The sequence below is a fragment of the Thamnophis sirtalis genome, unplaced genomic scaffold (assembly GCF_051295495.1).
Source record: "Thamnophis sirtalis isolate CommonGarterSnake01/CBP01778 unplaced genomic scaffold, rThaSir2_p1.2 scaffold_9, whole genome shotgun sequence".
Classification (NCBI taxonomy): domain Eukaryota; kingdom Metazoa; phylum Chordata; class Lepidosauria; order Squamata; family Natricidae; genus Thamnophis; species Thamnophis sirtalis.
The window spans coordinates 52,730,566-52,756,618 of NW_028261389.1; the positions used below are offsets into that span (position 1 = coordinate 52,730,566).

Consider the following 26,053-nt stretch of genomic DNA (forward strand, 5'->3'; position numbering starts at 1 on the left):
TAGGCCCACAATACCCATCTGATCGAGAGTTGATCCAAGAAATAGCTGAGGGGATGAATGAAAGGGCTGCGCAATGGATAGCGAAGCTCCATGAGGAAGCGGCTCCTGAGGTAGATGATGTAACTGGTTCATCCAACTGATGTGCGCCTGATTTAGCGATGTGGCCCAACATGTGGATGCTGAAGACCATATCCAGGCATTGCAACAGGCTGGTCATCCCGTGAAGGAATTAGTTTGGGAGTTCCGGAGAATAGCTGGGAGACTATGCTACTGGCCAGAAAGACTCTTGGTCTACACATTCAAAAAAGCCTTAGATCCCAAACTGAAAGAAGCTTGTGCGTCTCCAAGATTGGTACACCACTGCAATCATACTAGACCACGAGATTAACACCTATCCAAAGCCTGGTACTGGAACCCCTGCCAAAAAACCTTTGGCCCACTGTACGCAGAGGCAGCAAGCTGAAAAGCCTCCACCAACCCCTCGTTCCTCGGGGCCCTTTATAAAGTGCTACCGATGTGGTCAGCTGGGCCACAGAGCAACAGAATGCCTGGTTCCAGCTCCTGTTCCTCAACCGCGCCAACCACCTGCCAGCGCAATGAAGAAAAAACCCAGAAAACCACAAGAAAAGAGTTGCTTGGTGCAACAGCCAATGGAGGCGGAGAGCCCTGCCATTGAAGAAGCCCCTGCCACCTTGGAGGAGGAGAAGGAGGAAGAAAATACCGAAGATGACCCAATGGTGAGTACACCTATCCACCCCTTTATGATAAAATCCAAACTCCAAGTGCCAGAAACAGGGGTGGAAGGGGAAGTTGGGGCGATCATAGACACCGGCTGCACCCGATGCTTAATCAGCATGTCAATAGTGGAGCAACTAGGTATACGCACAAGACCCCTAATTCATCCTATTTGGTTTGAGCAAGTAGATGGAACCCTAATTGGGGGCGCTCCAGCCACGAAGATCACCGAAATAGTAAAGTTGACGATAGGCCGCCACTATGAGTTCCTCAGATTCATTGTGGCCCTTAGAATGCAGGAGTCAATTATCTTGGGACTTGCATGGCCGGACAAGTGGGCACTTACTATCAAGTGGGAGGACGGCGTTAGAAAATTGATTATTGATTTTGGGCCGTTACCACCTGTGGAGCCTAAAGACTACCCAGGAACGATTAGACCCAATAATTCAAACCACCCTCGCAGCAGACACCAAACCTCCGGGGATCCAACGAGTCCCAAAGATCTACTGGGACTTGTCGGAGGTATTCAGTGAGGAAGACGGAAACTACTTTCCACCTCACCACCCAACAGATTGTGCAATAGACTTCAAACCTGGGGTAACCTTACCAAAGCCAAAAATGTACTCTATGACTCCCAAGGAGATGATTGAATTGAGGAAGTACATCGACACCAATTTAAAAAGGGGTTTTATTGAACCAGCGAAGTTGAAAGTAGCAGCTGCAGTACTCTTCAGAGAAAAGAAAGATGGTGGAGTTCGTCTCTGTGTGGATCTGCGAGCCTTGAATGCGGTATGCGAAAAGAACACCTATCCCCTCTCCCTCATGAAAGATATGTTGAATCACTTGGCTAAAGGCAAGATCTTCACCAAGCTGGACTTGAGAGAGGCATATTACCACATATGAATCTGAAAAGGGGATGAGTGGAAGACCGCTTTTAACACTCCCCTGGGCAGCTTCCAGTGCAAAGTCATGCCCTTTGGACTACAAGAAGCACCCACAGTCTTCATGCAGTACATAAATGAACCACAGAGTACTTGTTTATTTAGATGACATCTTGATCTTCTCTGAGACCCTGGAAGAACATGTGAAACTGGTACGGCAAGTCCTGAAATAACTTCTAGCTGCCAAACTGTATGCAAAATTGTCCAAGTGTGAGTTCCACAAGATCTCGCTATATTACTTGGGGTACTGTATCTCCAACGAAGGGGTAGAAATGGATCCAGGAAAAGTGAAAGCGGTGTTAGATTGGAAACTTCCAAGTACTCACAAACAACTACAAAGCTTCCTTGGATTTGCAAATTTTTATAGGCAGTTCATTCTGACTTTTGCTGAAATTGCCCTACTATTAACTGAGCTACTAAAGATGGGCCCTTCCCCAACAAAACCAAAAATAAATCAACCACTAAAGTGGACAATGGACTGTCAAAAAGCCTTTGAGAAATTAAAACAGCTCTTTGCCCAAGAGTCCATATTGCAACACCCCGACCCAGAGCAACCATTTATAATCCAGATGGATGCCAGTGATGTAGCGATAGCCACGGTACCACTGCAAAAGAGTATGCGCTTACATCTCCAAGAAACTCACTGCTACTGAAAGAAGGTGGCCCATTTGCGATCAGGTGGAGCATGCTCACCTGGAGACATCTCCTACAGGGGGGGGGGACATACCATTCGAGGTCTTGACTGATCATAAAAACTTCGAAGCTCTCCTAGCCCATCGGAGGTTATCCCCCAAACAAGTTCACTGGGCACAATACTTCCAAAGGTTCAAATTTGAAATTAAACACATCCCCGCAGGAAAGAACTTGTTAGCAGATGCTCTGTCAAGAAAACCGCAATAAGACAGTAAGAAGGAAGAAGTTATTCACCCCATCATATCTCCCTCTCACCAAAAGTCAGCTCAAGTCACCACTCGAAGCCAAAATAAGCTGACGACCGAGCTGAAAGAGGCACTCCGGAGAGACCCATGGTTCAACAACAAGGAAATCCTAATGGTGAACGATGGCTTAGCCTGGAAGGGGTCCAAACTGTATGTCCCTGCAGGGATGAGGCTGCAAGTGCTACAGCGGAGTCATGATGCGAAACTAGGAGGCCACTTCGGATTCCTAAAAATGCTCCACCTCACCAGGCATCAATTTGGTGGCAAAAGATGAAATCGGAGGTGGAAGATTATGTAAAAAGCTGTGCTACTTGTGCCACAATGAAAACCTGGCCGGGAAAACCCCCTGGACTACTAATACGAGTGGCCTGCCCCAGCCGACCATGGGAAGAGATCACCAAGGACTTCATCGTCGAGCTTCCAGACAGCAGCAGTAATAGAGTAATCTGGACAGTTATTGATTTGTTTTCCAAGCAAGGGCATTTCATCGCTTGCTCAGGGCTGCCATCCGCAAAGAAATTAGCGAAAATGTTTGTGAAACACATTTATCGCCTGCACGGGGTGTCAAAAAGGATCATTTCAGATTGCGGAGTTCAGTTCACTGCCAAGTTCTGGAGAGAGTTCCTCAGATCAATTGGGTCCACACAGGGACTCAGCTCAGCATTTCATCCCAGCACAAATGGCGCACCAGAGATGGCCAATGCGATGGTGGAACAATACCTCCGGTGTTATGTGGACTATCAGCAAGACAACTGGTCGGACTTGCTACCCTTCGCTGAAGTGGCATACAACAATACAGTCCACAGCAGTACCAGTTTAACTCTTTTCCAGATTACCAGTGGCATGGAATTCGTTCCCATGCCTGAGCTGCCTAAAGAACCTCCCTCCTCCATGTCTCTGAATGAATGGATGGACACACTAAAGAAGGGATGGGAAAATACGAAGAAGGCTCGAACAGATGCGGCAGAAGCCTACAAGCAGCAAGCTGATAAACATCGTTCCCTCCAACCCTCCTTTTGGATGGGGGACAAAGTTTTGTATCTATGAAATACATAAGATTAAGGATGCCTAGTAAGAAATTGGGTCCAAAATTTCTAGGTTCTTTCCCAATAAAAAAGATAATTAACCCAGTTACAGTTCGACTCAGCCTACCCACAATTCTAGGGAAAATTTACCCAGGATTCCATTGTAGCTTGTTGAAACCAGTAATGGGGTCTAGCATAAGGCCATCCACTCAAGCTCCCCCTCCTCCTGTAGTGGTAGAAGGGGAAACACATTATGAGGTGAAAAAAAATCTTAGATTCCAGGCTGTATATAGGTTGCTTACAATATTTGGTGCATTGGAAGGGGTACCCTTTGAAGCTACATGGGTGAAAAGTTGGGATCTAAAAGCGGATAAATTAGTGAAACAATTCCATGAGAAGTTCCCTGATAAGCCACAAGGTCCCCCTGGGGGAGGCAGAGGTGGTTAATTGTATTATGGTAACTTCTAATGTTAATTTACTTTTCCAGAAACTGTTTCCCTTTTGAAGAGAGGCTGCCTGTCAGGCCTGCAGCGGTTCCTTTAAGAATCTTTGGCCTGCCACACTCTCATTAAGGGGGGGGAATAGCAAGGGGTAGAATGTGTTGCTTTCAAAATAAAAAAAATCCTTTCTAGAAGCTCAAGGTTATTCTTTGTCTCCACATCTTGGCATCTGACCAGAACCAGCTGGGTAGAGATGCCAAGTGGAAGAAGAAGAATGGACCATGTGATGGATTTGAGGGTGTGGGGACAAGATCATGAACTTTAAACTGGGTGGAATCCCAGGAAGTTTCAGAATTGGGATTCCATAGCTCGATGCCAACATGTCTGTTTTATTAAATTGGAACTTTAAGGATAACTCTGCCTTGGACTCTGATTTAATTCTGCATGATATTTGGAACACTGACAATTGTGTCATTTTGGGGACTGTATCCCAGTATTGCTTTTTCCTACACTTTTATTGACTATGAAGGCTACTCCATTTCTTCTTAGGGATTCTTGCCTGCAGTAGTATACCTGATGGTCATCTAAATTAAATTCACCCATTCTTGTCCATTTTAGTTCGCCAAAATGTTCATGTTCAGTCTTGTCATCTCTTGTTTGACCACGTCCAGCTTGCCTTGATTTATGGATCTTACATCCCAAGTTCCTATGAAGTATAGATCTTTACAGCATCGGAATTTTATTTCACCATCAGTATATTAAGGATGGCTTTGGGAGGAATATGAAGACATTTTCAAAGGGTATTGTATAAGCTTTATTTAAAGTAATCGGAACCAGCCATTTAAATAAAGAAGGTGGGAGAAGTAGAAGTTAAAGAAATTCATATTAATGGAAATGTGTTGGATTTTTTTTTTAAACTAGCATATATGACAATTGGTACTATAGTTAACACTGGCCATCATTTACTATTTATGAGAGTGAACTCAATGGATAGCAATCACAAGTATTTGTACAGTCCTTTGCTGCCCTCTTGTGGCTTTCTCAAAATGAAATTGATGAAAAAAATAGACAAAAACAAAAACAAATGAACAAATGAAAATATTAGAGATTCATTCCAGTGGTGGGATTCAGCCAGTTTGCACCTATTCGGGAGAACCGGTTCTTAACTTTCTAAGAGGTTCAGAGAACCGGTTGTTGGAAGAAATCTTTTTTTGGTTTTTTTTCCGCTTTACAGGGCTAATCCTGTAAGGAAGGCATGAAGGAAACATTCTGGTGTTGTTTCTAGCTTAATCTTTATTGACCTGCTTACAGAATCTGCCTCTCTGGTTAACCCTTATTACATTGTAACAGCAAAGGCGAAGCACCCATCAACTTAAGTAATGTTGAGTTGGCCACGCCCACATGGTCAAATGACCACTAAGCCCCACCTACCCACCTGATCATTAGGACAGAGAACCAGTTGTTAAATTATTTGAATCCCACCACTGATTCATTCATACGTATATACATATACATATAAAGTTTCTCTTCAGTGATCATTGGTTCAAGGGAGACTCACTTTAGTACAGAACTGACTGATTGGTTTTTCTTGCATTCCACAGTACTTAGTAATTGATTCCAGATGTATAATTTGAAGGCATACATATATTTCTTTCAATACATATATTTCTTTCAATTTATTCCAATATACTTCCATATTGCTATTTTTCTGTCATAGAAATATTTTTAAAATCATGATCACTATCTTTTTCACTGTATCTTTCCTAAAATTACTTCTCTGGAATACTAACCACCTTTATTTTTGATCTCAAGAAAATAAAACCACAGTTTACTTCAGTGTCCATTACAAGTATGCTTTTTGCCATTAGTTTTATCTTAACATTTAATATTAATCAGTTTTTTCATTTACTATGTTTATTTTCAAAATTAACTTTATTTTCAGTTAAAGGGGGAATCAAATTATAATCATAGACCAGCCTAAGGATGATGGGGTACAATCAATTAAAAAATATATAAGATATATCAGAGTACAAAAATAAAAATTAGGAAAAGCTAGAAGGAGAGCTGTCTCAAATAATTACTTTTGTTGGCCTATTTGGAGTCTACTTCCATCCTATACTGAACACACAAGGGAACAACATGCAACATTTGTGTCTCCTTCCTATTTTGAACAACTGTTTCTCCAGATCCTGTTCTTACAGGAATTTTTCCTTTACTGTATTTACTGTAACATTTCTTCAGAGGAATAATCAGGTAAACTGGTACTCCATTAGTAAGGTGACCAGACATCCCGCTTTTGGCGGGACACCCCCGCTTTTTGATGCATTTTCCCGCATCCCGCCCGCTTTTTTAAAAGGCACGCTTTTTTTGGCGCTCGCAGCTCCCGCCCATCAGCTGCTGGGCTGGCTCATCGTTCTGTTCTATGCTACCTACAAATTTAAGCCAGCCCAGCCTGCCGCTCACTGATTTGATTGGCTGGACTCCAGCCAATCAGTGAGCTGGCCAACCAGCTCACTGATTGGCTGGACTCCTTAGCTGAGGACGCATGCGCGAGTCTCCATTTTATTTTGTCTTTCTTGTTGGGGTTGCAGCTGCGCTTACTGGTGGTGAGTAAAATAAATCATGTTTTGTAAAAAATTTTACTCGGGAGTAAAAAGCGGCTGCCGGTCGCGCAGAGAACTTCCACGTGGTTCCATCCAGACTTGCCGCCCGTGCTGGCTGTGAACTCCGCAAAGCCAAAGGGGGAGAAGGCAGGGGGCTGTCTCCTCCTCCCAGCCCAGCAAACAGTCCGTTTTTCAGCCGTGCAGACAACTTCCACGTGGCTCTCGCAGCCCGGCAGAAGCATTTTTTCGGGGGAGGGCTCTGCTTTAAGCAAGAATTGCATTAAAGACCAGAGCAACAGGTATTTCCTTATTTGCCTGGAGACAAATAATTCCTAGGGATACTTGCCATGTTCTTTCATCACCATGACGATCTTATTTTTTTGAGCTAAATGTATTTTTCCAGTTTGAATTGGGCATAATCTTTTTTTATTGATCCACTGTCAGGAAGAGGGATTATAATTTAAAACAGATGATTTCAGTGGCATCTTTTTTATTAATTTAAATTTCTTTCCGTTCTCCATACCCATCTTCTTGTATCAAATAATAGCTGTGGATTCATTGGTATTAAGACTAGTGTATATGTTTGAAGCAGTGCAGGAAATCTTGAAAACTTATGAATTTCTCTCCCCTCTGTGGCATTAGGCCTTAGTATCTGATTTGCTATATAACTTAGCAGTAGTTATTAGCACTCTTGGTGAATGATTCCCTTTTCTCAAATTATCTTGAACAATAGTTTGCAATGTTTTCATATCTTGCATCCAGCTTTTTAAATTTATTATTAAATAATTTGTATTCTATCAGGGGCTTTCAGCAGTTTACAGCAACAAAAATGCCAAATAAAATTATATTATTATAAAATCATTGTAACAATTCCACAAAAACAATAAAAAGAAAATCCAGTGACCATATTAAATCCCAATGGCTCTAGAAGACAGAATAATTTGTACAGCCTTCCTGAATGGACAGCAGGTTAGGGCTCCCTGCTCTGGAGGAGGTTTCCAAAGGATGGGCACCAGCTGAAACCTTCCTCCTGAGAAAGCCCTACCTTTGTCATGAATGGGATTACAGGGCCTCCCCAGAAGATATTTAAAGCTCTGGTAAGATAGCTTTGAGGGGGGTGGTCTTTAAATATTTGGACTTTAAGCTGATTTTGGAACATCTGTAAATTTGAAAGCACAAAAAATGCTATTGGCTTGTTCCCAGGTGAGTCATTTACTGTAAGGAGTATAGGCTCAATGTATTTTAAAATAATATTTTATTTATTGTGCATATGATTTTTTAAAATAGTGGTATTCTGTGTTGATTCTTTTTTTAAATTGTCTTAGACTATTTAAAAAAAGATTCTATCCAAAATAAATTGAAACAAGCCATTTTTAAAATTTCTATGCACAATACTTTGAAATGGACTCAGGAGTCATGATTGACACTGAGTGAATTTGCACTTTTAATAATCAGGAAGATACAATGGCATTGAAAAAAGTGACTGATGACCATTTTTCACACTTAGTGACCATTTTCACACAGCGACCGTTGTGGCATCCTCATGGTTACGCGATCAAAATGTTGATGTTTGGCAACGGATTCGTATTTCTGATGATAGTTTGAAATGGTCAAGGGTGTCCCTCTTTTCCAATCTGAAAATCTGGTCACCTTATCCATTAGCTCTAATAGAACGTATCTTCTGGAATGATCTATACAACAACAAAAAAGCCCCACATTGCAGTAATGTATGTAGTAAAAGGAAAGCACCTTGGTAGTCTGCTCTTTTCTCCATTATCATGTTTGTGTTATGTATCTGATGTTAGAATTTTAACTACTAGTTCTTTAGCTTTAAACAGTTCAATGGGAATTTTATTTGTACTTCATGCTTTTTTCTATTTAATAGCTGCAGGTTCTCCTTGACTTGCAATCACAACTGAGTCTGGAATTTGGGTTGTACGTCATTGCAGCTCTTAAGTGAGATGCATCTGTGACCCCTTTGCTCAACTCTGCAATCCTACTGCAGTGGTTAGGCAACCGATGGTGGGATAGACATTTGAATGCAGAGCACCTACCAGCACGCAGAAACCTGGACTGGTTCCAAACACCTAATGCTTTAAGTGCCCCATGCTAAAATCCACTTGTCATGGACTTTGTCAGCCAGCACCTTTGAGAGAAAAGAGGGCTGCTTGACAGAGAGTCTATTGAGGTGGCAGGCAGCTCTGTTGATCTCAAAACAACTGGCTGAAAAAGGTCTTTCCCAAAATGGGTTCCAATAGTCTCCAGGAATCAGAGGGAGTCCTGTCACTGGGGGCAGTGGCTTGTGGCCTTCCTGCTGGCTTCCCCATTGACATTTTTGAAAGTCAGCAGGGAAGATTGCAAATGGCAAACACATAATTGCAGGGCTTTGGCAGCCCAACCTGAATGTGAACAGGTTGATAATAGGCCAGGTTGCAATCATGTAATCATGGAGGTGCTGCAAAGGTTGTAACTTTGGGCACTCATGATCAGTTCCTTCATTCAGTGGCATCATAATTTTGAAGAGTCACTGAACGAAGTCATTAAGCAATGACTCATAGTATTGTTATTCCCTCTTAGTTTTGGTTTTTCAACTCCTTGTTTCATGTGTTTTGGGAAAATAAATAGGTAGTATAACTGAGAATTTTGGATTAATGGACAGAGCTTTTAACCCAATCCAACACTGGGGATCCATCTAATGTGTGAATATCAACATGTAGAATTCACCAGCCACCATGGCTATTAAGTATTTTGGAAGGTACAAAGACTGCATTAGTTTCAAAGAAGGCCGTTTTCCCACAACAGAGTGATCCTTTAACAACCTTTAACAATAATGGTATGTGGGGATGCCCTTGGGAGATAGGAGGAAGAGATGAAACCAAGGGAATGGTCAGATAAATGGCAATTTAGCCTACAGAAGGAATTCAGGGGGGCAAGTGGCTCAGAAAGGATCCTCCCTAGTTTCTTGACCTTCAAAAGGGGATGAGGCAGAAAAATGTATTTTTAGGCTTCCAAGACTTTGTTAATATATCCTTACAATTAAATAGAGCTAGCTCATATGACAATGTTTTCAATGCTTACCAAATTTTAACAACTATTTACTATTTATATGATATCTTTATTACTTAATATAGGGATAGGGATACTAGAAATAAACCACTTGACTTGAATGCAGACTACCCTCTATCACAATGACATTTCCTTTTAATCAGAGGGTTCTAAGCATGATTTTGTTGTTTTTAAGTTAAATTTCCAGCTCGACAAAGTTTGGCAACCCTGATTAAGTATCCTTCCCAAGCTGATTGTGAAATAGTAAAGCAGCTGAAAGATAATGTATGTCATTGATACACCTTCATAAACTGTTTTAGAGTTTAGATTAATAGTTACTTTTGAATGGATTTCTAATTTAAGAAAAGATTTTAAAGTGTTCCTTTTTCATGTAGCATAGATAAATGGACAGATGATAGATGATCATACTTCAGTCCATCTGCAACAGACAGTGGCAATATGCATTTCTCCAGGGATATAGATTTGCTGGATTGCAACTGTCATGATTACGTGATTACTGATGAAGCTGATGGTAATTGAGGTTTACTAACATCTGGATGATCACATGTTCTTCTTTCCTGATTTGTCATTTTAACTTCCTCATAATACTCAGGCAGATGCTCTATTAAGCAGTGCCATCAGTTGGGATCTAAGAAATGCTCCTTCTTCTCATCCAGAACACTATCCCCATCAGTCTACGACATTCTGAAAAAGTCTGAAGACTTGGCTATTCTTCCAGGCCTAGGGCAAGAGTTGAGGCCCTATCAGTTGTTAATTATTTTTGTTTCATTGTATGTTTTCTGATTGAGGTTGGTTCTTTTCTATTTTGCTATTTGTCATTATTGATTTTAGTTATAAGTCACAGAGTTGTCTGTGGTTAGGCAGCATTTATATTCAAATAAATAATCCTCATCTGCTTTGCTATCTGTCAAGTAAGATTCTCCCAGTCCATGAAAGGACATTAGGGCAGCATATGGTCATTCATTTCATACATGTTTAATAAACCTGCAAATTTTATTTATTTCAACTTCCATGCTACCCAACTTCATATTGACTCTGAAGTTCATACCATAAAAACAAAATTACAAATATATATAAAAAATAGAAAACATAAAATGTAAACAAAATGGTGGAACTGATAATCATTTCTCCTCACTTGGAAAATGAAAAAGAGAAGAGGATGCCAGACACAATGGTCTCCCTACTTACTTTTGACTCTGATCTCATCCAAAGCATGATTTCCACTACATTATTTCTGATTAAGATGATTTTTAAAAATTGCCCATTCCTGTTCTATGCAAATAATATTTCATCTTTAAAATGTCTCTGTACTATGTCTGGTATATTGAGATTTTTCTGGCCTACAAAATGTGATAAAAGCAGAAGACAGAAGCAAATTCCATCTCAATAAAAATAGCTGGAAGAATCAAGTATCTGATTTCATTCCTTCAAACTTCTTATATTAAGGGTTGGCCGTAGTGACTATTAAAACTTGAAGAAGAATATGAGGTGAGGCATGGCCAGCGGCATAGAGGTACAACGTGCACCTCAGGGTTTCTTTTGGGATAGTCGAGATCACGGCTGTCGGGGGGTCTTTTTAGACCAAAGCCGTCCCTTAGAGATGGTGAAGAGGAGAGGGAGGAGCCAGTGTCGCGATGATACATCATGCGGGCTCAACGGTCTGAGTCCGCCAATGACACTTTTGCCCCTGGACAGTCCGGCAGGACCTAAACCGTCCCGAAGAGATGGTGACTGGGAAGACAAAACCTTGCTGGTCGCAGGGATACCACAAAGTCCCTGATCGACCCAAGGGAAGCACTTCTAACCGGCAGCAAACAGGCAGCCCCTAGGCTGACATAGTCGGAGACAGCTCCGGAAGGAAAGAAGAGTGAAAGTGTTCCATCTGGTGAGGGTTAGATTACCCTAAGAAACCTTTTTAAAAAAAGATAAATTAGTCCTCTAAGAAAGAATAAAGCAGCGAATTTAATCCCTATTGGACTGCCTTAGAAAGTTTTTTGCTCTTGCTTGTAACGATGTTTGTGGATTGAAGTGATTGCAACGTTTCCTGTTTCTCCACTTGAGGTGAATGGACTGATCTTTTTTCCTATAGTTTTTTTACTATTTTAATTTTTTTGGCTTAAACTAAAACTTTTTTTATTTTAACAAACTTCTTCTATTTGTTATAAAATTATACTCAAGACACTTAAGGAAAAAGTATTAAAAAATAGTTGAATCTGCCATTTGGAAGCCTGAATCTGAAGTATTTTTTGAAACAATGTTTCCTTTGTTCATTCATATTTGATTTCACTTACTTTGTAACAGAAGGGTTTGGAACTTGTTTACAAAGCCTGATAAAGACTCAAGAGCACGAACAGTGTATTGTAGGTGTTCTTGGAAAATATTTTGGCAAGAGAAGGAAAAGACAAGAAAAAGATAAGAACCCTTCTACTTTGAAAACCATAAAAGAAATTGTGTTTAAGACTTAAATATAGATATATTCTTCAAAAAATTTTTTGACAGGCTAGAGTGGCAGTAATTATTAGATTTCCCCTTTTCTTTTTCTTGACACTTTTTTTATTTTGAAAAATGGATCAATATTCAGATGAAGAAACCATAATAATCCAAAACATTCTGGATGGACTTCAAAATATTTTAGAAGGATTTGAGAGATTTCATAAGAAATGGGACAGACTATGGGATATTACATCAAAAGATGATGGGGTTGGAGCCCCAGAAACTAAAGAAGAGAATGAAAATACAGAAAATAAAGACAAGATGATAGATGAACTTATCAATGGAGTAAATGTCAGTGAAAGTGGAAAGAAAGGAAGCTGGAAAATGACTTTGACAATTCGGAGCTTTATCCCAAATTCCAAGATGCAGGAGAAAAAAAGAGTGAAAAGGATGGAGTTAATAAGACAAATCTATCCAGAAATAAGTTTGATAACCAAAGTTAAGCTTACGTTAATAATAATTCAAGGGCAACAAAACTACATGAGAGAACTTCTAAGCTACAAAGTGCAGAGTGAAGCCTTAAACTCCGGAAAGGCCCTGAAAAGAGAATTGACACAACAGCTGGCAAGAGAGAAAAGACCATTTTGCTACTGGAAAGACACTGGTTGATATTGCTAGTTGATGATAAAAAGTTAGCTAATTTTTGATGATTAATAAGTAGGGATTTTAGTATTTTGTAGACTGTCTTAGATTATCATTGAATGTTTATTCGTTAACGTATAACTTACTATGATATTAATAATAAAATGATAACCTTAATTAGGATAAATAACCGGGCCATAAATTGTAATGTGGGATCTGGTGAAAAGATGCACAAACCTTTCAAATTTGTGTTTAGATCTTGCTATGAAGGTATAAATAACTTGGGTCAGAAGAGAGGAGACGTGATATAAATAGCAAATAATTGATTTTTTTTCTTTTAACCATAATAAGAAGAAGAAAATGCTAATGTATACTTTTAATGATTATTAAGTAGAAATGTTAATATCTCTTAGATTGTTTTAGATTTTGAATGTTTATCTCGTTAACAAGCAATTAACTAATCTGGGACTTAGGGAAAAAGATGGCTATAAAGGTATAACCTTGTTTGGGCCTGTGGAGAGGCGAGATAAATAGTAAATAATTTTTAGTTAACTAAAATAATAACAAAGAAATGTTAATGGATATTATTTAATGATACATACAGGTGTGTGATACCAGTAAAAGTAAAATGGACAGAAACGTTAATTTGTGAGTTTGGGGGAAAAAAAGGAGAGGGAATGTTGGATATTCTCCTAACTGACTCTTTTTTAGAATATGATATAAAGATGTGAAGTTATGGCAGATTTATTGAGATTGTGAAAGTATGCCAGTAGGTGGTTGTGTCTTTAAATACAAATGATCTTAGGGAAAAAAAAACACGTTTAAGTAACTGTATTTAAATGAAAATTTGTCTATATACAAATTTAGGTTCTTCCAAATTCTGTTGTTCAGTTTTAAAATTAGTCCAGACCAATCCAAGTTAAGGTTTCCTTTCTCTTCTCTGTAGATAGTTACAGTCAAAACAATGATTTTGTTTTCAAAGTCTCTTCCTGTATCCAAGGTCACACTGCAGCTGCAACTCTCACTCGCTCCCTTTCTTTCAAAGTGCTTTAAATCCACAAAAAATAAAATTAAAAAGGGGTGGGAAGGACTTCCCTCTGTTATTACTATTTTTTTCCACTAGCCGGTATAGAATTTTCTGCTCCCCAGTAAATAGCTCTCTCCAGATCCCAATGCAATCCCACAGTTAGCTGTCAATAGCCATCAAAAATGCTTTTAATCCACAAAGATAGAATAAGATAAGGAGAATGGAGATTTTCCCCTGGGCTCTTCCTTTTAGTTGTTAATTTTTTCTTCACTTCCAGATTCACAGAAGACAAAATCCTCTGAGGTTTTGGTGTTTAGTCTCCTGTTCTGACCCCCCTCGTCCTATACCAAAGCACGCCGAGACAAAGATACTGCAAGGATTTATTGACACAAAGACAGGACCTTGACAGCAAGCCAGCACAGACAAGACGTTGCCAGCAATCCAGCACAGACAAGACATTGCCAGCAATCCAGCACAGACTAACCTTGGCAGCAATCCAGCCTGCCAAGCTAGCCCAAGAGTTCTCCAGCTCAAGTGAATTACGTTGACTCCTGCAAAAGGGCGTGTGCACAATCATTCCTTTTATAGTTTTGAGAGGAGCCTAATTACCACCAGCTGAGTGCAATTACCTCCTGTAACTGCACAGCCGTTCTTTATGCCTATTAGCTCTTCGGTGCCGGGCATCCAGGAACAACTCACTGCTGACGTCCGGATCACACTCCCTTGTCTCCTCCTCACTGGTTTAAGGCTCAAGCGCCTCCTGGTGGCAAACCAGCCTCTCTGCGCCCTGCTCAGAGTCAGAACCCTGTCCAGGGTCCTCCACATCCTCCAAAGCCGACTCATAGGGCCCCTCGCTGTCGGAGACTGGTGGCAGCTCCAACAGCTCCTGCTGGGCCATAACAGTCTCCTCTGCCACCTTTTTTCAATAACATTCAATAACATACCAGTTAGTTGCTAATTGCACTTCGAGTTCCTTTTTAAGATTAAAATCAGTGTTTTCTTTTTTTTCTGTGAGTTGGTCAATCATTCACCTGGTTTCAACACTCTGTTCCAACACCGCTCCAGCCCAATAACTTAGTCCAGAGCCCAAGCTTTGTAGCGGTCATTATACCTGCTGCCTTCACTGCCGGTTTGAAGGGTTTTTCTCTGACTTTCCAAGGAACTGCTGGTTTCTCTAGGTCATCTGAGCTGTCCCTTCTTCTCCCATGTCTCTCCAGGTTTCAGTCCGAAGACTTCCAGACAGCAGTTTGTTCAGCTGGATTTCCACGAGGCTCAGTAGAGCCTCCTTTTTTCCAGCCAGTCTCTCTGCGGTGCTTTTGGCTTCTCTCTGCCAAGCACATTTTTTAAGATGATACAAGAATTAAATTTACAAGATATATGGAGAGAGCTAAATTAAAAAAAAACTTTTTTACTTTTTACTCAAGTACACCCAACTCATGGTCAAGAATCGATATGGTATGGATGAACCCGGAATTGAGAAGAGACACAAAGGAAGTAGAAATAATGACAAATATGTGGGCAGACCATAATCCCTTAAAAGTGATCTGGAAAGGTAAGAAAAAGAGGCGGAGATGGACAATGAATCAAAGGATTTTGAATGAAAAGGAGTATGTAAAAATGATGGAAAAAGAAATGGAATTATTTCTTAAAGAAAACAAGAAAGAAGAAACATCATTGCAAAATCTTTGGTATACAACTAAAGCATATGTCTGGGGCCTAATGATAGCATATATGGCAAGGAGAAATAAGGAAAAGAAAAAAAAACAATAAGAAATATTACAAGAAGAACTTAAAAATTGGAATCAGCATTACAAAAGGAACCCCAAAATAAGAAAATAAAAGAAAAAAGAGATTTGATAAGAGATAAAATAAATGTAATGACACAAGAAGAAATGGCACAGAAGGTTAAATTGGTGAAACAATTTTTTTTTGAGCATGCAAATAAACCAGGAAGATGGTTGGCATATACATTTTTTTTAAAAAAGAGAAGAAACTAATACAACAATTGCAAGATGAGAAAGGGAGTTTACACTATCGGATGGAAGAAAAAAATATATAATCCAAAAAATTTTCAAGGACGTGTATAGTAAAGAAAATATATCGGAAGAAAGTATGAAACAATATTTAATAGAGAGGGGTATAACTAGAGTTCAAAGAGAAAGATGCTAAATAAGAAAATAACCATGATGGAATTAATGAAGGAAGTTAAAAAAAAATCACCGGGACCTGATGGACTTCCCACAGAATTATATAAAACAATACAAGGACCAATTGAGACACTAATGCTGGAACTATACAACAAAGCATTAGCAGAGGCTAAAGTACTGAAATCATGGACAGAGGCATACATTATATTAATACCCAAAGAAGATACTGACCACCAGCAGATTAAAAATTACAACCTATTTCAATATTAAATGCCAATTATAAAATATTCACTGCCATAATTGCAGAAAGCAATTAAATGAAATTATACATCCAGATCAAAGTGGATTCCTACCAAATAGACAGCTGAGAAACAATACCAGAATGATCATAAATGTCCTGGTTTTACGAAGTCCACCCGGAGAAACAGGCAGCACTGATTTTTCTAGATGTGCAAAAAGCATTTGAGAAGCTAAACTAGCAATTTATTATACAACAATTAAAAAGTATGAACTTTGGGGAAAAATTTGTGGGGATGATAAATGCAATTTACGCCACACAAACAGCAAAAATAATAATAAATGGGGAAACAACAGAACAATTAAGTATAGTTAAAGGTGTAAGACAGGGATGCCCATGTCACCCTTACTATTTATTCTATCTTTAGAAGTACTATTAGGATGTATCAGACAAGAAAAAGAAATAAAAGGCTTAAAAAGGAAGAGTACAAAGTACAAGCATTTGCTGATGATCTAGTGTTTATTCTAGAGGAGTCTCTAGAATCAGGAATTAAATTAGTACAAAAAATAGAAGAATTTGGTAAGGTGGCTGGGAAAAGACAAAGATAATTAAAAAAAATCTTACTAATAGCCAGAAAAATGGAATTAGAGAGGAAATTAGAAATACAGATAACCAAGAAAGTAAAATATCTGGGAATTTAGTTGACGGCAAAATGCTCATCAATAAAGAGGATAATTATAATAAATTACTCCAGCAAATTAAAAAAGATCTGGATAATTGGAAAAAACTACAATTATCACTAACTGGAAGAATAACGACAATCAAAATGAACATATTGCTGAAATTTTTATTTTTATTCCAAACAATACCGATAAAATTAGGAAAGAAATTTTTTGAAGAGTTAAACAAAGTAACAACAAAATTTATTTGACTAGGGAAAAAAAATGACTAATAAAACTAAAATTACTACAAGGTAGCAAAAATAAAGGCGGTTTTGGACTATCAGACTGGGAGTTATATTATCAAGCAGCAGCATTAACATGGATAAAAGATTGGATAAATCTAAAAAATAAAAGGATATTGACAATAGAGGGGCATAATCTACAATTAGGATGGCATGCATTTGTTTGGGAAGGAAAAAATAATACACATAGTTATCTTGACCCCTTCCAGTCCGGCTTCAGACCTGGTTACAGCACAGAAACCGCTTTGGTCGCATTGACCGATGATCTCTGGAGGGCCAGAGATGGAGGCTATGCGTCCATCCTGGTTCTCCTTGACCTCTCAGCGGCTTTCGATACCATCGACCATGGTATCCTTCTGCGACGACTGCGGGAGGTGGGGGTGGGAGGCACTGTTTTGCAGTGGTTCTCCTCCTACCTCTCGGACAGGTCGCAGTCGGTGTTGGTCGGGGGGCAGAGATCGTCCCTGAGGCCCCTAACATGCGGGTGCCGCAGGGTTCGGTCTTATCCCCCCTACTATTTAACATATACATGAAACCGCTGGGCGAGATCATTCGGAGGCACGGGATAAAATACCATCAATATGCGGACAATACGCAACTGTATCTGTCCGCCCCGTGACAACTCAATGAAGCAGTGGACGTGATGAACCAGGGTCTTGAGGCCGTTAAGAACTGGATGAGCGCTAACAAACTGGTACTCAACCCGGACAAGACCGAGTGGCTGTTGTGTTTCCCTCCCAACAATTTGGCCAATGTTCCAACACTCAGGCTGGGGGGTCAAATTTTATACCCCTCAGATAGGGTCCGCAACTTAGGAGTCCTCCTGGATCCACAGCTGACTTTTGACCACCAGTTGTCAGCTGTGACCAGGGGGGCATTTGCCCAGGTTCGCCTGGTCCGTCAGTTGCGGCCCTACCTAAACCGGGAGGCTCTCGCAACAGTCACTCGAGCCCTTGTGATCTCTAGGCTGGAATACTGCAATGGGCTCTACATGGGGTTGCCCTTAAAGTGCATCCGGCGACTGCAGTTAGTCCAGAATGCAGCCGCGCGAGTGATAGTGGGCACACCGCGGTTCGCCCACGTTACACCCATCCTCTGCGAGCTGCACTGGCTACCTGTCGATCTCCGGGTGCGCTTCAGGGTATTGATGACCACCTTTAAAGCACTCCATGGTAGTGGATCTGGGTACTTGAGAGACCGCCTTCTGCCGATCACCTCCCTCCGACCGATTAGATCGCACAGACTGGGCCTCCTCCGAACTCCATCCGCCAGTCAATGTCGACTGGCGACTACACGGAGGAGAGCCTTTTCTGTTGCAGCTCCGACCCTGTGGAACGACCTCCCCGTCGAGATCCGTACCCTCACCACCATCCAGACCTTCCGCACAGCCCTCAAGACCTGGCTCTCCCATCAGGCCTGGGGATAGGTTCCCAATTTACCCGCCCGAGTGTTGACTGTTGAATGTGAGTTGTGTTTTATTATTTTCTTTCTTTTGTTCACATATTGTTTGTTTCTGATATTGCACCCCCTTCCCTGTGATTGTAAGCCGCCCTGAGTCCCCTCAGGGAAAAGGGCGGCCTATAAATCTTAATAAAATGACTAAAAAAAAATTCCTATTTTCAGAGATACCAAATTAGAGAAGCCCTATTACTAACATGGGAATAAAGAAGAATCATTACAGTAAAATACCAGTCTAGCTCTCAACCATGGAGGCATTAATATATCCTAATGTATTGGATATAGACAAAATTGTAAGGTACAAAGATTTATTAGATGACCAAGAAAATTTAAAAATGAATAAGAACTAAAAGGAATCAACCAAGGAATGGATATAGATTGGTGGCTGTATTTACAAATTCAGTCAATATACAAAAAAAGATGTAGAAAAGTATGGTTTTTGCAGAGAACTACAAGAACTCATCAAATATTACAGGGGACAGAGGAAAAATGATAACAAAAGCATATACTTATCTATTGAGATACAAGATGGAAGAAGAAACAGTTAAAGAAACTATGATAATTTGAGCAAAAAAATTTGGATATACCATTGAATTAGAATACTGGGAAAAATTGTGGGGGGGGATTATTAACAATGTCCGCAGCATATAAAGAAAATTTATACAAAATGTTTTATCATTGGCACTTGCCACCACTAAGAATAGCGAAAATGTTCCCAAAATGTCCGTGGAATGCTGGAAATGTAAACAGAAGCAAGAAACATATTTCCACATGTGGTGGACATGCCCAGAAGCAAAGAAATTTTGGACAAAGATAAGAAAATGGCTAGAGAAAATTACCAAACAACAAATAGATTTAAAACCAGAATTATTTTTATTAGGTATATTAAGAGGAAATATTAAGCTGTAATAAAGGGTTCCGAGGGGAAGTTCTTCGACACACTCTGGCCGGGTGGGTGACAAAACCTGATGGGATGTCAGTTCCTTCAGTTAGAAGGCAGAGGAGCAATAGCCCAGGGAAAAATCCTTTGGAGATCTCTCCCCGGGCGTGTGTTCAGTTAGCGATGTTTCCATGTTCCCTTTTCTCCACTCCCTTTCTCTCCCTTAATTTCCTATTTTCTTTTCTTCTTTGCATTTTATATAATAAATAAAAATGATAAATGAGGGAGATAAGTTGTTTCATTAAGAGCCACAGGAACTCCTTTTCCAATTCCTGTTCGAAATTGCATCGTGCTGTCTTTACAAGCCAACAGTCCTCAACCTCCCTCAAGCTCATTAAAAAATTTTTACCTCAGAAAAATACTACTGGCTCTTCAGGGCACTTCTGGGCCCATACCCTGTCAGGGAATTGTGTAGCCAGTGTCGAAATGGAGTCAGAGACACTGACATGAACCAGTGCTTTTATATAAATAAATATATTTACAGCAAATACGATAAGCAAACAGGAGCATCGATAGGTAAATCAACAAAGCAGGAACATCATGCATTAAACCAGAGAGCACACAAGGCACACAGAGGAAAAAGGCAGGAAACAAGGAAACTCCCCCCTTTACTCTCACAGCAACCAATTACAGCTCAGATTCCCTCCTGCAGTGGCACACTCCCTTTTAACCAATTAGCTATAACTCTGTGTTCTTACTTATTATCCAATCCTTCACTGCTGCAGCTATTAACAGATATTTAAAATCACCAGTAGCGGTTGGAATTTTTCTCCTATAGTTATTTAGTATTTTATACTTGGAAGAATATGAATGAATTAGTTCCCTGTTATAAAACTTGCATATTTATCTATTTATAAAATTCTAATCAATGTTATAATTAACAAAAAGAATATCAGAAAGCTACAGCCTACCTCATGTTACCTGCCATAAGAAGACATAGATTGTAGAGATGAGAAAAGATGAAGAGAGAAAGTATGGTGCTGAAAAACATTGTCATCCAAGACCCCTGATCCTCTCGAAACATTTTCAACCGAAGTAGCTGACCTGCAAAAATAAGATATTAAAAATGTATTCAGATTTCTCAAAGAACTTCCTATTATTCTAGAAAATAGAGAATGGTACAGATTTTGTAAACATGCCAAGGTTCAGCTTTAGTTCCATGAATGATTCCTACTTATACTGAAGCAGAGAGTAAACTTCTCTGTTCCTTGTAATGAGACTTGGAAAGTATGAATCAAATCCATGTTTCGTCCATGTAACATTCCTAGACAATAGTTCTTTTACAAAAAATGTTATTTTTAAACGGCTCCCACTGACCAAGTCCTTTTCCTCTACAGCCTGTTTTAACACATTCAGTACTTTTTGATTGCCTGTTGATGTACTACACTAGGAAGCCGATCTGACAAAAGTATTATTATTATCTGAAGCAGATATTTGAACAGTACTGCTTCCATTCCAGATGCAGAAACACCAAACAGTTTAATCTTATTTGACATATTATTTGTACTTGGTTTAGAAGCACCTGTGAGAAAAATATATTAATACTAGTTTCCCTTAGACTATTTATGAGACGTCAGGAAAACCTGGCTAATGAGAGGACAGTTCCTGCAAAATGTGAAATTTTTCTAAGGAAGCAAAACAAGGAAAATATAGTATGTAGTATAGAATCATTTATCATTTTAATTTGCTAATCTTAAAAGTTCTTGTTGAAGTATTTTGACTCTTGAAAGTTACTGCTTGAAACTATTTAGCACACAAATTATTAAAGCAACTATTACATGATTCAGTGGCTGAATTTCAATGAGGATTTGATTGCAGTAAGACTAAGTCTAGATCTGTCCATGCAGCAGTAAGATGAAGTGATTAATGTCCTGGTGCTATTATTTGGCTGTCACACTTTAGGCAGCAGGTTGAGAGCATCTTGTTAACAATTATCCCATTTATAGCCTCATTGCAATCAGAAATCTATGCTTCATAAAGTGGCACATGGGAATGTAAGTGCAGGCTTCTCATCCACCTTATTTTTGTTGTGTATTATGTCTGTGTGCAAGTTCGTGTATATACATTACATACACTATGTACCAAACTTAGACCCTTTAGACAAGGATATAAATTACATAACATTTTTGAACTGGTTGCCATTTTCTTTTAAACACTTCCTTACTTGTTTGATGAATGACTTTTAAACATTACTAAATATAGCAACATTTTACCTTAAAAAGTTACTAATAAATTTGGAACATATTTTAGGTATGTGATTGGCATATGAGGTCTGACTTTTGGTACACCCTGTATATGCCACAAAATGCCATACTGGTAGTCTCACACAGACCACAAAGGTTGTTTTTAAGCATAGAAGCAGAGGGAAAAAATGGGATGTTGCAGCACAATCATTTGTTTGGAAATCTATTCATCTGCCCCCTATAAGGTCATAGACGCATGTGGGCACTTGATCAACCTCTTTGACTTGAAGAGTTAGGACACATTATTACTTTGATAATATTTCAGGAACATCAGAACTGTGTTTTAGACTAATGATCCATGGTGGCATAGTGGTTAGAATGCAGCATTATAGGCTAATTCTGCTGACTTCCAGCAGTTCGATTCTCACCAGCTCAAAGTTGATTCAGCTTTCCATCTTTCCAAATCAAAAAATGAATAAGAATCAAAATATTAAAACGAGCAAGATATGACGGATAGAGGAAATGTTGTACAGAAGATTGGCTTTACTAGGAGATAGAATAGAGGCAGACAGAAGAAATCGGAATATTATTATGCATATTTTTATATAATATATTAAAAGTAGTAGCTAGATATAAAGATTAGAGATTGAAATGTAGTGATACTATGTACGTTCTAATGATACAGGTGAAACTTGAAAAATTAGAATATCGTGCAAAAGTTCATTTATTTCAGTAATGCACCTTAAAAGGTGAAACTAATAAAGAGATACACTTATTACATGCAAAGCAAGATAGTTCAAGCTGTGATTTATCATAATTGTGATGATTATGGCTTTCAGCTCATGAAAACCCCAAATCCACAATCTCAGAAAATTAGAATATTGTGAAAAGGTGCAATATTCTAGGCTCAAAGTGTCCCACTCTTATCAGCTAATTAAGCCATAACACCTGCAAAGGGTTCCTGAGCCTTTAAATGGTCTCTCAGTCTGGTTCAGTAGGAATCACAATCATGGGAAAGACTGCTGACCTGACAGTTGTGCAGAAAACCATCATTGACACCCTCCATAAGGAGGGAAAGCCTCAAAAAGTAGTTGCAAAAGAAGTTGGATGTTCCCAAAGTGCTGTATCAAAGCACATTAATAGAAAGTTATGCGGAAGGGAAAAGTGTGGAAGAAAAAGGTGCACAAGCAGTAGGGATGACCGCAGCCTGGAAAGAATTGTCAGGAAAAGTCCACCCAAAAGTGTTGGGGATTTTCACAAGGAGTGGACTGAGACTGGAGTCAGTGCATCAAGGGCCACCACACACACAGACGGATCCTGGACATGGGCTTCAAATGTTGTATTCCTCTTGTCAAGCCACTCCTGAACAACAAACAACGTCAGAAGCGTCTTAGCTGGGCTAAAGAAAAACAGACCTGGTCTGTTGCTGAGAGCAACTTTTGCATCTCATTTGGAAACCAAGGACCCAGAATATGGAGGAAGAATGGAGAGGCACACACTGCAAATGTTTGAAGTCCAGTGTGAAGTTTCCACAGCCTTGGAGACTGGACTTTTTTCTTTTTTTTTGCATTGTGAGCATTATGTGTGGATTTAAGTTTGTTTGGTGGAGCTATTTTGTTTGAGCAACTTTCAATTGCTTTGTGAACAATTGGGGCATTGCTCTGTGGACTAATTTTGGCCTGCTCGTGGCTGGACTTAATTGTGACAGTTCTGAGTTTTGGTGAAGGGAATTGGAGGGGAATATTAACTCAATAAAATAGAGGTAGGTAGGTGTGTGTGTGTGGGGGGATGAATGGGGCAGCACATCATCTCAATGTGGTCATATTGTTAAGCCCAACTCACTGCAGGACAATTCACCATAGGACAACTTCCATGGCCAACTCTCAGCGGGACAATCCATGTGGGATACTCAACACAATAACTGTTATCTGTCACAGCTTCTTCTACATTACTTCCATTTTTGTCAATGAAAATAATGTTGAAGAAACAGAGATGTATAATACTTATTGCATTGAGTTATACTGCATGGAACTGTCCCACAGTGAATTTTCCCATAGTGAGCTGGCCACAGCGGGTTGAATCATGGTAAGTTGGCTATGGCAACATGGCAGCAGTGAGATGACTGTATCAGGTTGGTCGTGATAAGATGTCCATGGCAGGATGGCCGCAGAAAGTTGGCCCTGGTGAGTTTTCCCATTCCGAGGGAATGCCATACATTTGGGAATCAGATGATCATCAATCACAAGACAGAATTTAGATGGTAGATAATAAGACAAAAAAAGTTCTTTAATACACTGAATATAGGTAGAAAAACTGAATATTACTAATTAGATATTAGTTACATAATCCAAGCAGATAAATACTGTACTATCGTGCAATATGTTACACTGAGACTTGGCAAGGACTGTTGCATTTTATTTCAACATAAAAGTATTAAGTAGCAATGCTTTTAGCACATTTTGGGACTTACCAAATAGACGCTGGTGGAAGAGAAGCTTGCCAGCTATGAGTCCTGTGAGAATGGCAAGTAGCCACAAAGTGACTTTTAAAAAGTTCCAGCCACCTTCGTCAGGATATTTATTTGCAATGAAGGAAAAACAGTTTCCAACAACAATGACATTTGCTTCCGTTTGACTGTGAGATACTGGATCTTCAGCAAATATTAAAAAATTAAAGAAGATCACTAGGTAGGCCACAATTAAGCGAGACCATGGATGCTGGAAATAGTAGCGGAAGTCTTTGTCCATTCTTAAATGCTTCAATCCCTGCACACAAAAACAAAGTATGGGAATATTCTGTTAGTTTCTTAAACTTAGGAAGCTACACTAATTTCCTTCTTTCCTCCAAATCTTTTTCCTTTAGCAGCCCTCTCAGGAACAGCTATTTGTTTCAACCAGATATCTCCACAAAAGGTGATTTATTAAACACACTGTTGACAAATCCAAGATAATAAATGTACATTTTCATGTGTTAAACAAAAGAAATTAGAAATTCTGAAGAAAAAAATATTTCACAAAGATCTACCTAATCTATATACTTGCCTATTTTTAAAAAAGTGTATGAATTTTAGCGGACGTGATGTGCTGATGCCTGGAGGCTGTTAGGATCTGGATGGGGGTGAACAAACTTGTGCTCAATCCCGATAAGACTGAGTGGCTTTGGATGCTGCTCCCGAAGGACAGCTTAGACAGTCCATCCTTAACCCTAGGGGCAGAAAATTTACGCCCCTCAGAGAGGGTCCGCAATTTGGGAGTCCTCCTGGATTCGCAGCTGAAACTGGAACATCATCTATCGGCTGTGACCAGGGGGGCCTTTGCCCAGATTCGTCTGGTGCACTAACTGCAGCCCTATTTGGATCGGGAGGCACTTCAAATGGTTACTCATGCCCTTGTCACCTCAAGGCTGGATTATTGCAATGCACTCTACATGGGGCTATCCTTGAAAAGCGTTCGGAGACTACAGTTAGTCCAGAATGCGGCCGTGTGAGCGATATTGGGTGCACCGAGGCACACCCACGTTACACCTGTCCTCCGCGAGCTGCACTGGCTACCAATTCGTCTCCGGACGCAATTCAAGGTGTTGGTTATTACCTTTAAAGCCCTACATGACTTAGGGCCAGCATACCTTCGAGACTGCCTACTGCCACATACCTCCCAGCGGTCAGTAAGATCCCACAGATTGGGCCTCCTTCAGATGCCATCAGCCAGACAGTGTCGGCTGGCGGGCCCCCGGAGGAGAGCCTTCTCTGTGGCTGCTCCGACTCTTTGGAATCAGCTACCCCCCGAGATCCGGACCATACCCACTCTCATGGCCTTCAGGAAAGCTGTAAAAACCTGGCTGTTCCGGCAGGCCTGGGGCTGTTGACCTCACTGTTGAGGTCCAGCCCCAATTAGAATGAATGTATGAGGTGTTGCTATTTTAAATTGTTTTTTTTCGTTATGTGTTTGTTATGTGTCTTTTCTTTCCTCTTTTTTGTAAGCCGCCCGGAGTCTTTCGGGATTGGGCGGCATATAAATTTTATGGGCGGCATATATATTTATGCTGATAAATAAATAAATATATATACATACACACACACACACACACACACACACACACACACACACACACATATATATATATATATAACATACGTACGTACATACGTATGTATGTATGTTATATTTGTGCTGATAAATAAATAACATATTTGGGCATACCGGGGGTTGTAAAATAAATATATATATTTAAAGTCACAACCCCTGATATGCCCCAATTATGGGAGGAAGCTAAT

At 39.8% G+C, this 26,053-nt stretch overlaps 1 protein-coding gene across 2 annotated transcripts in view; it reads right to left on the reverse strand.

Moving 5' to 3' along the window:
* Window positions 1–26,053, reverse strand: part of TMEM117 (transmembrane protein 117) — a 99,251-nt gene that overhangs the window by 60,725 nt on the left and 12,473 nt on the right. For both annotated transcript variants that reach the window (XM_087723558.1, XM_087723557.1), the window contains exons 2-3: window positions 24,251–24,545; window positions 20,509–20,641 (exon numbers count right to left, since the gene is read on the reverse strand). In XM_087723558.1, the coding sequence (XP_087579684.1) occupies window positions 20,509–20,641; window positions 24,251–24,527 (410 nt within the window). In that variant the 5' untranslated portion in view covers window positions 24,528–24,545. The remainder of the gene's footprint in view (window positions 1–20,508; window positions 20,642–24,250; window positions 24,546–26,053) is intronic.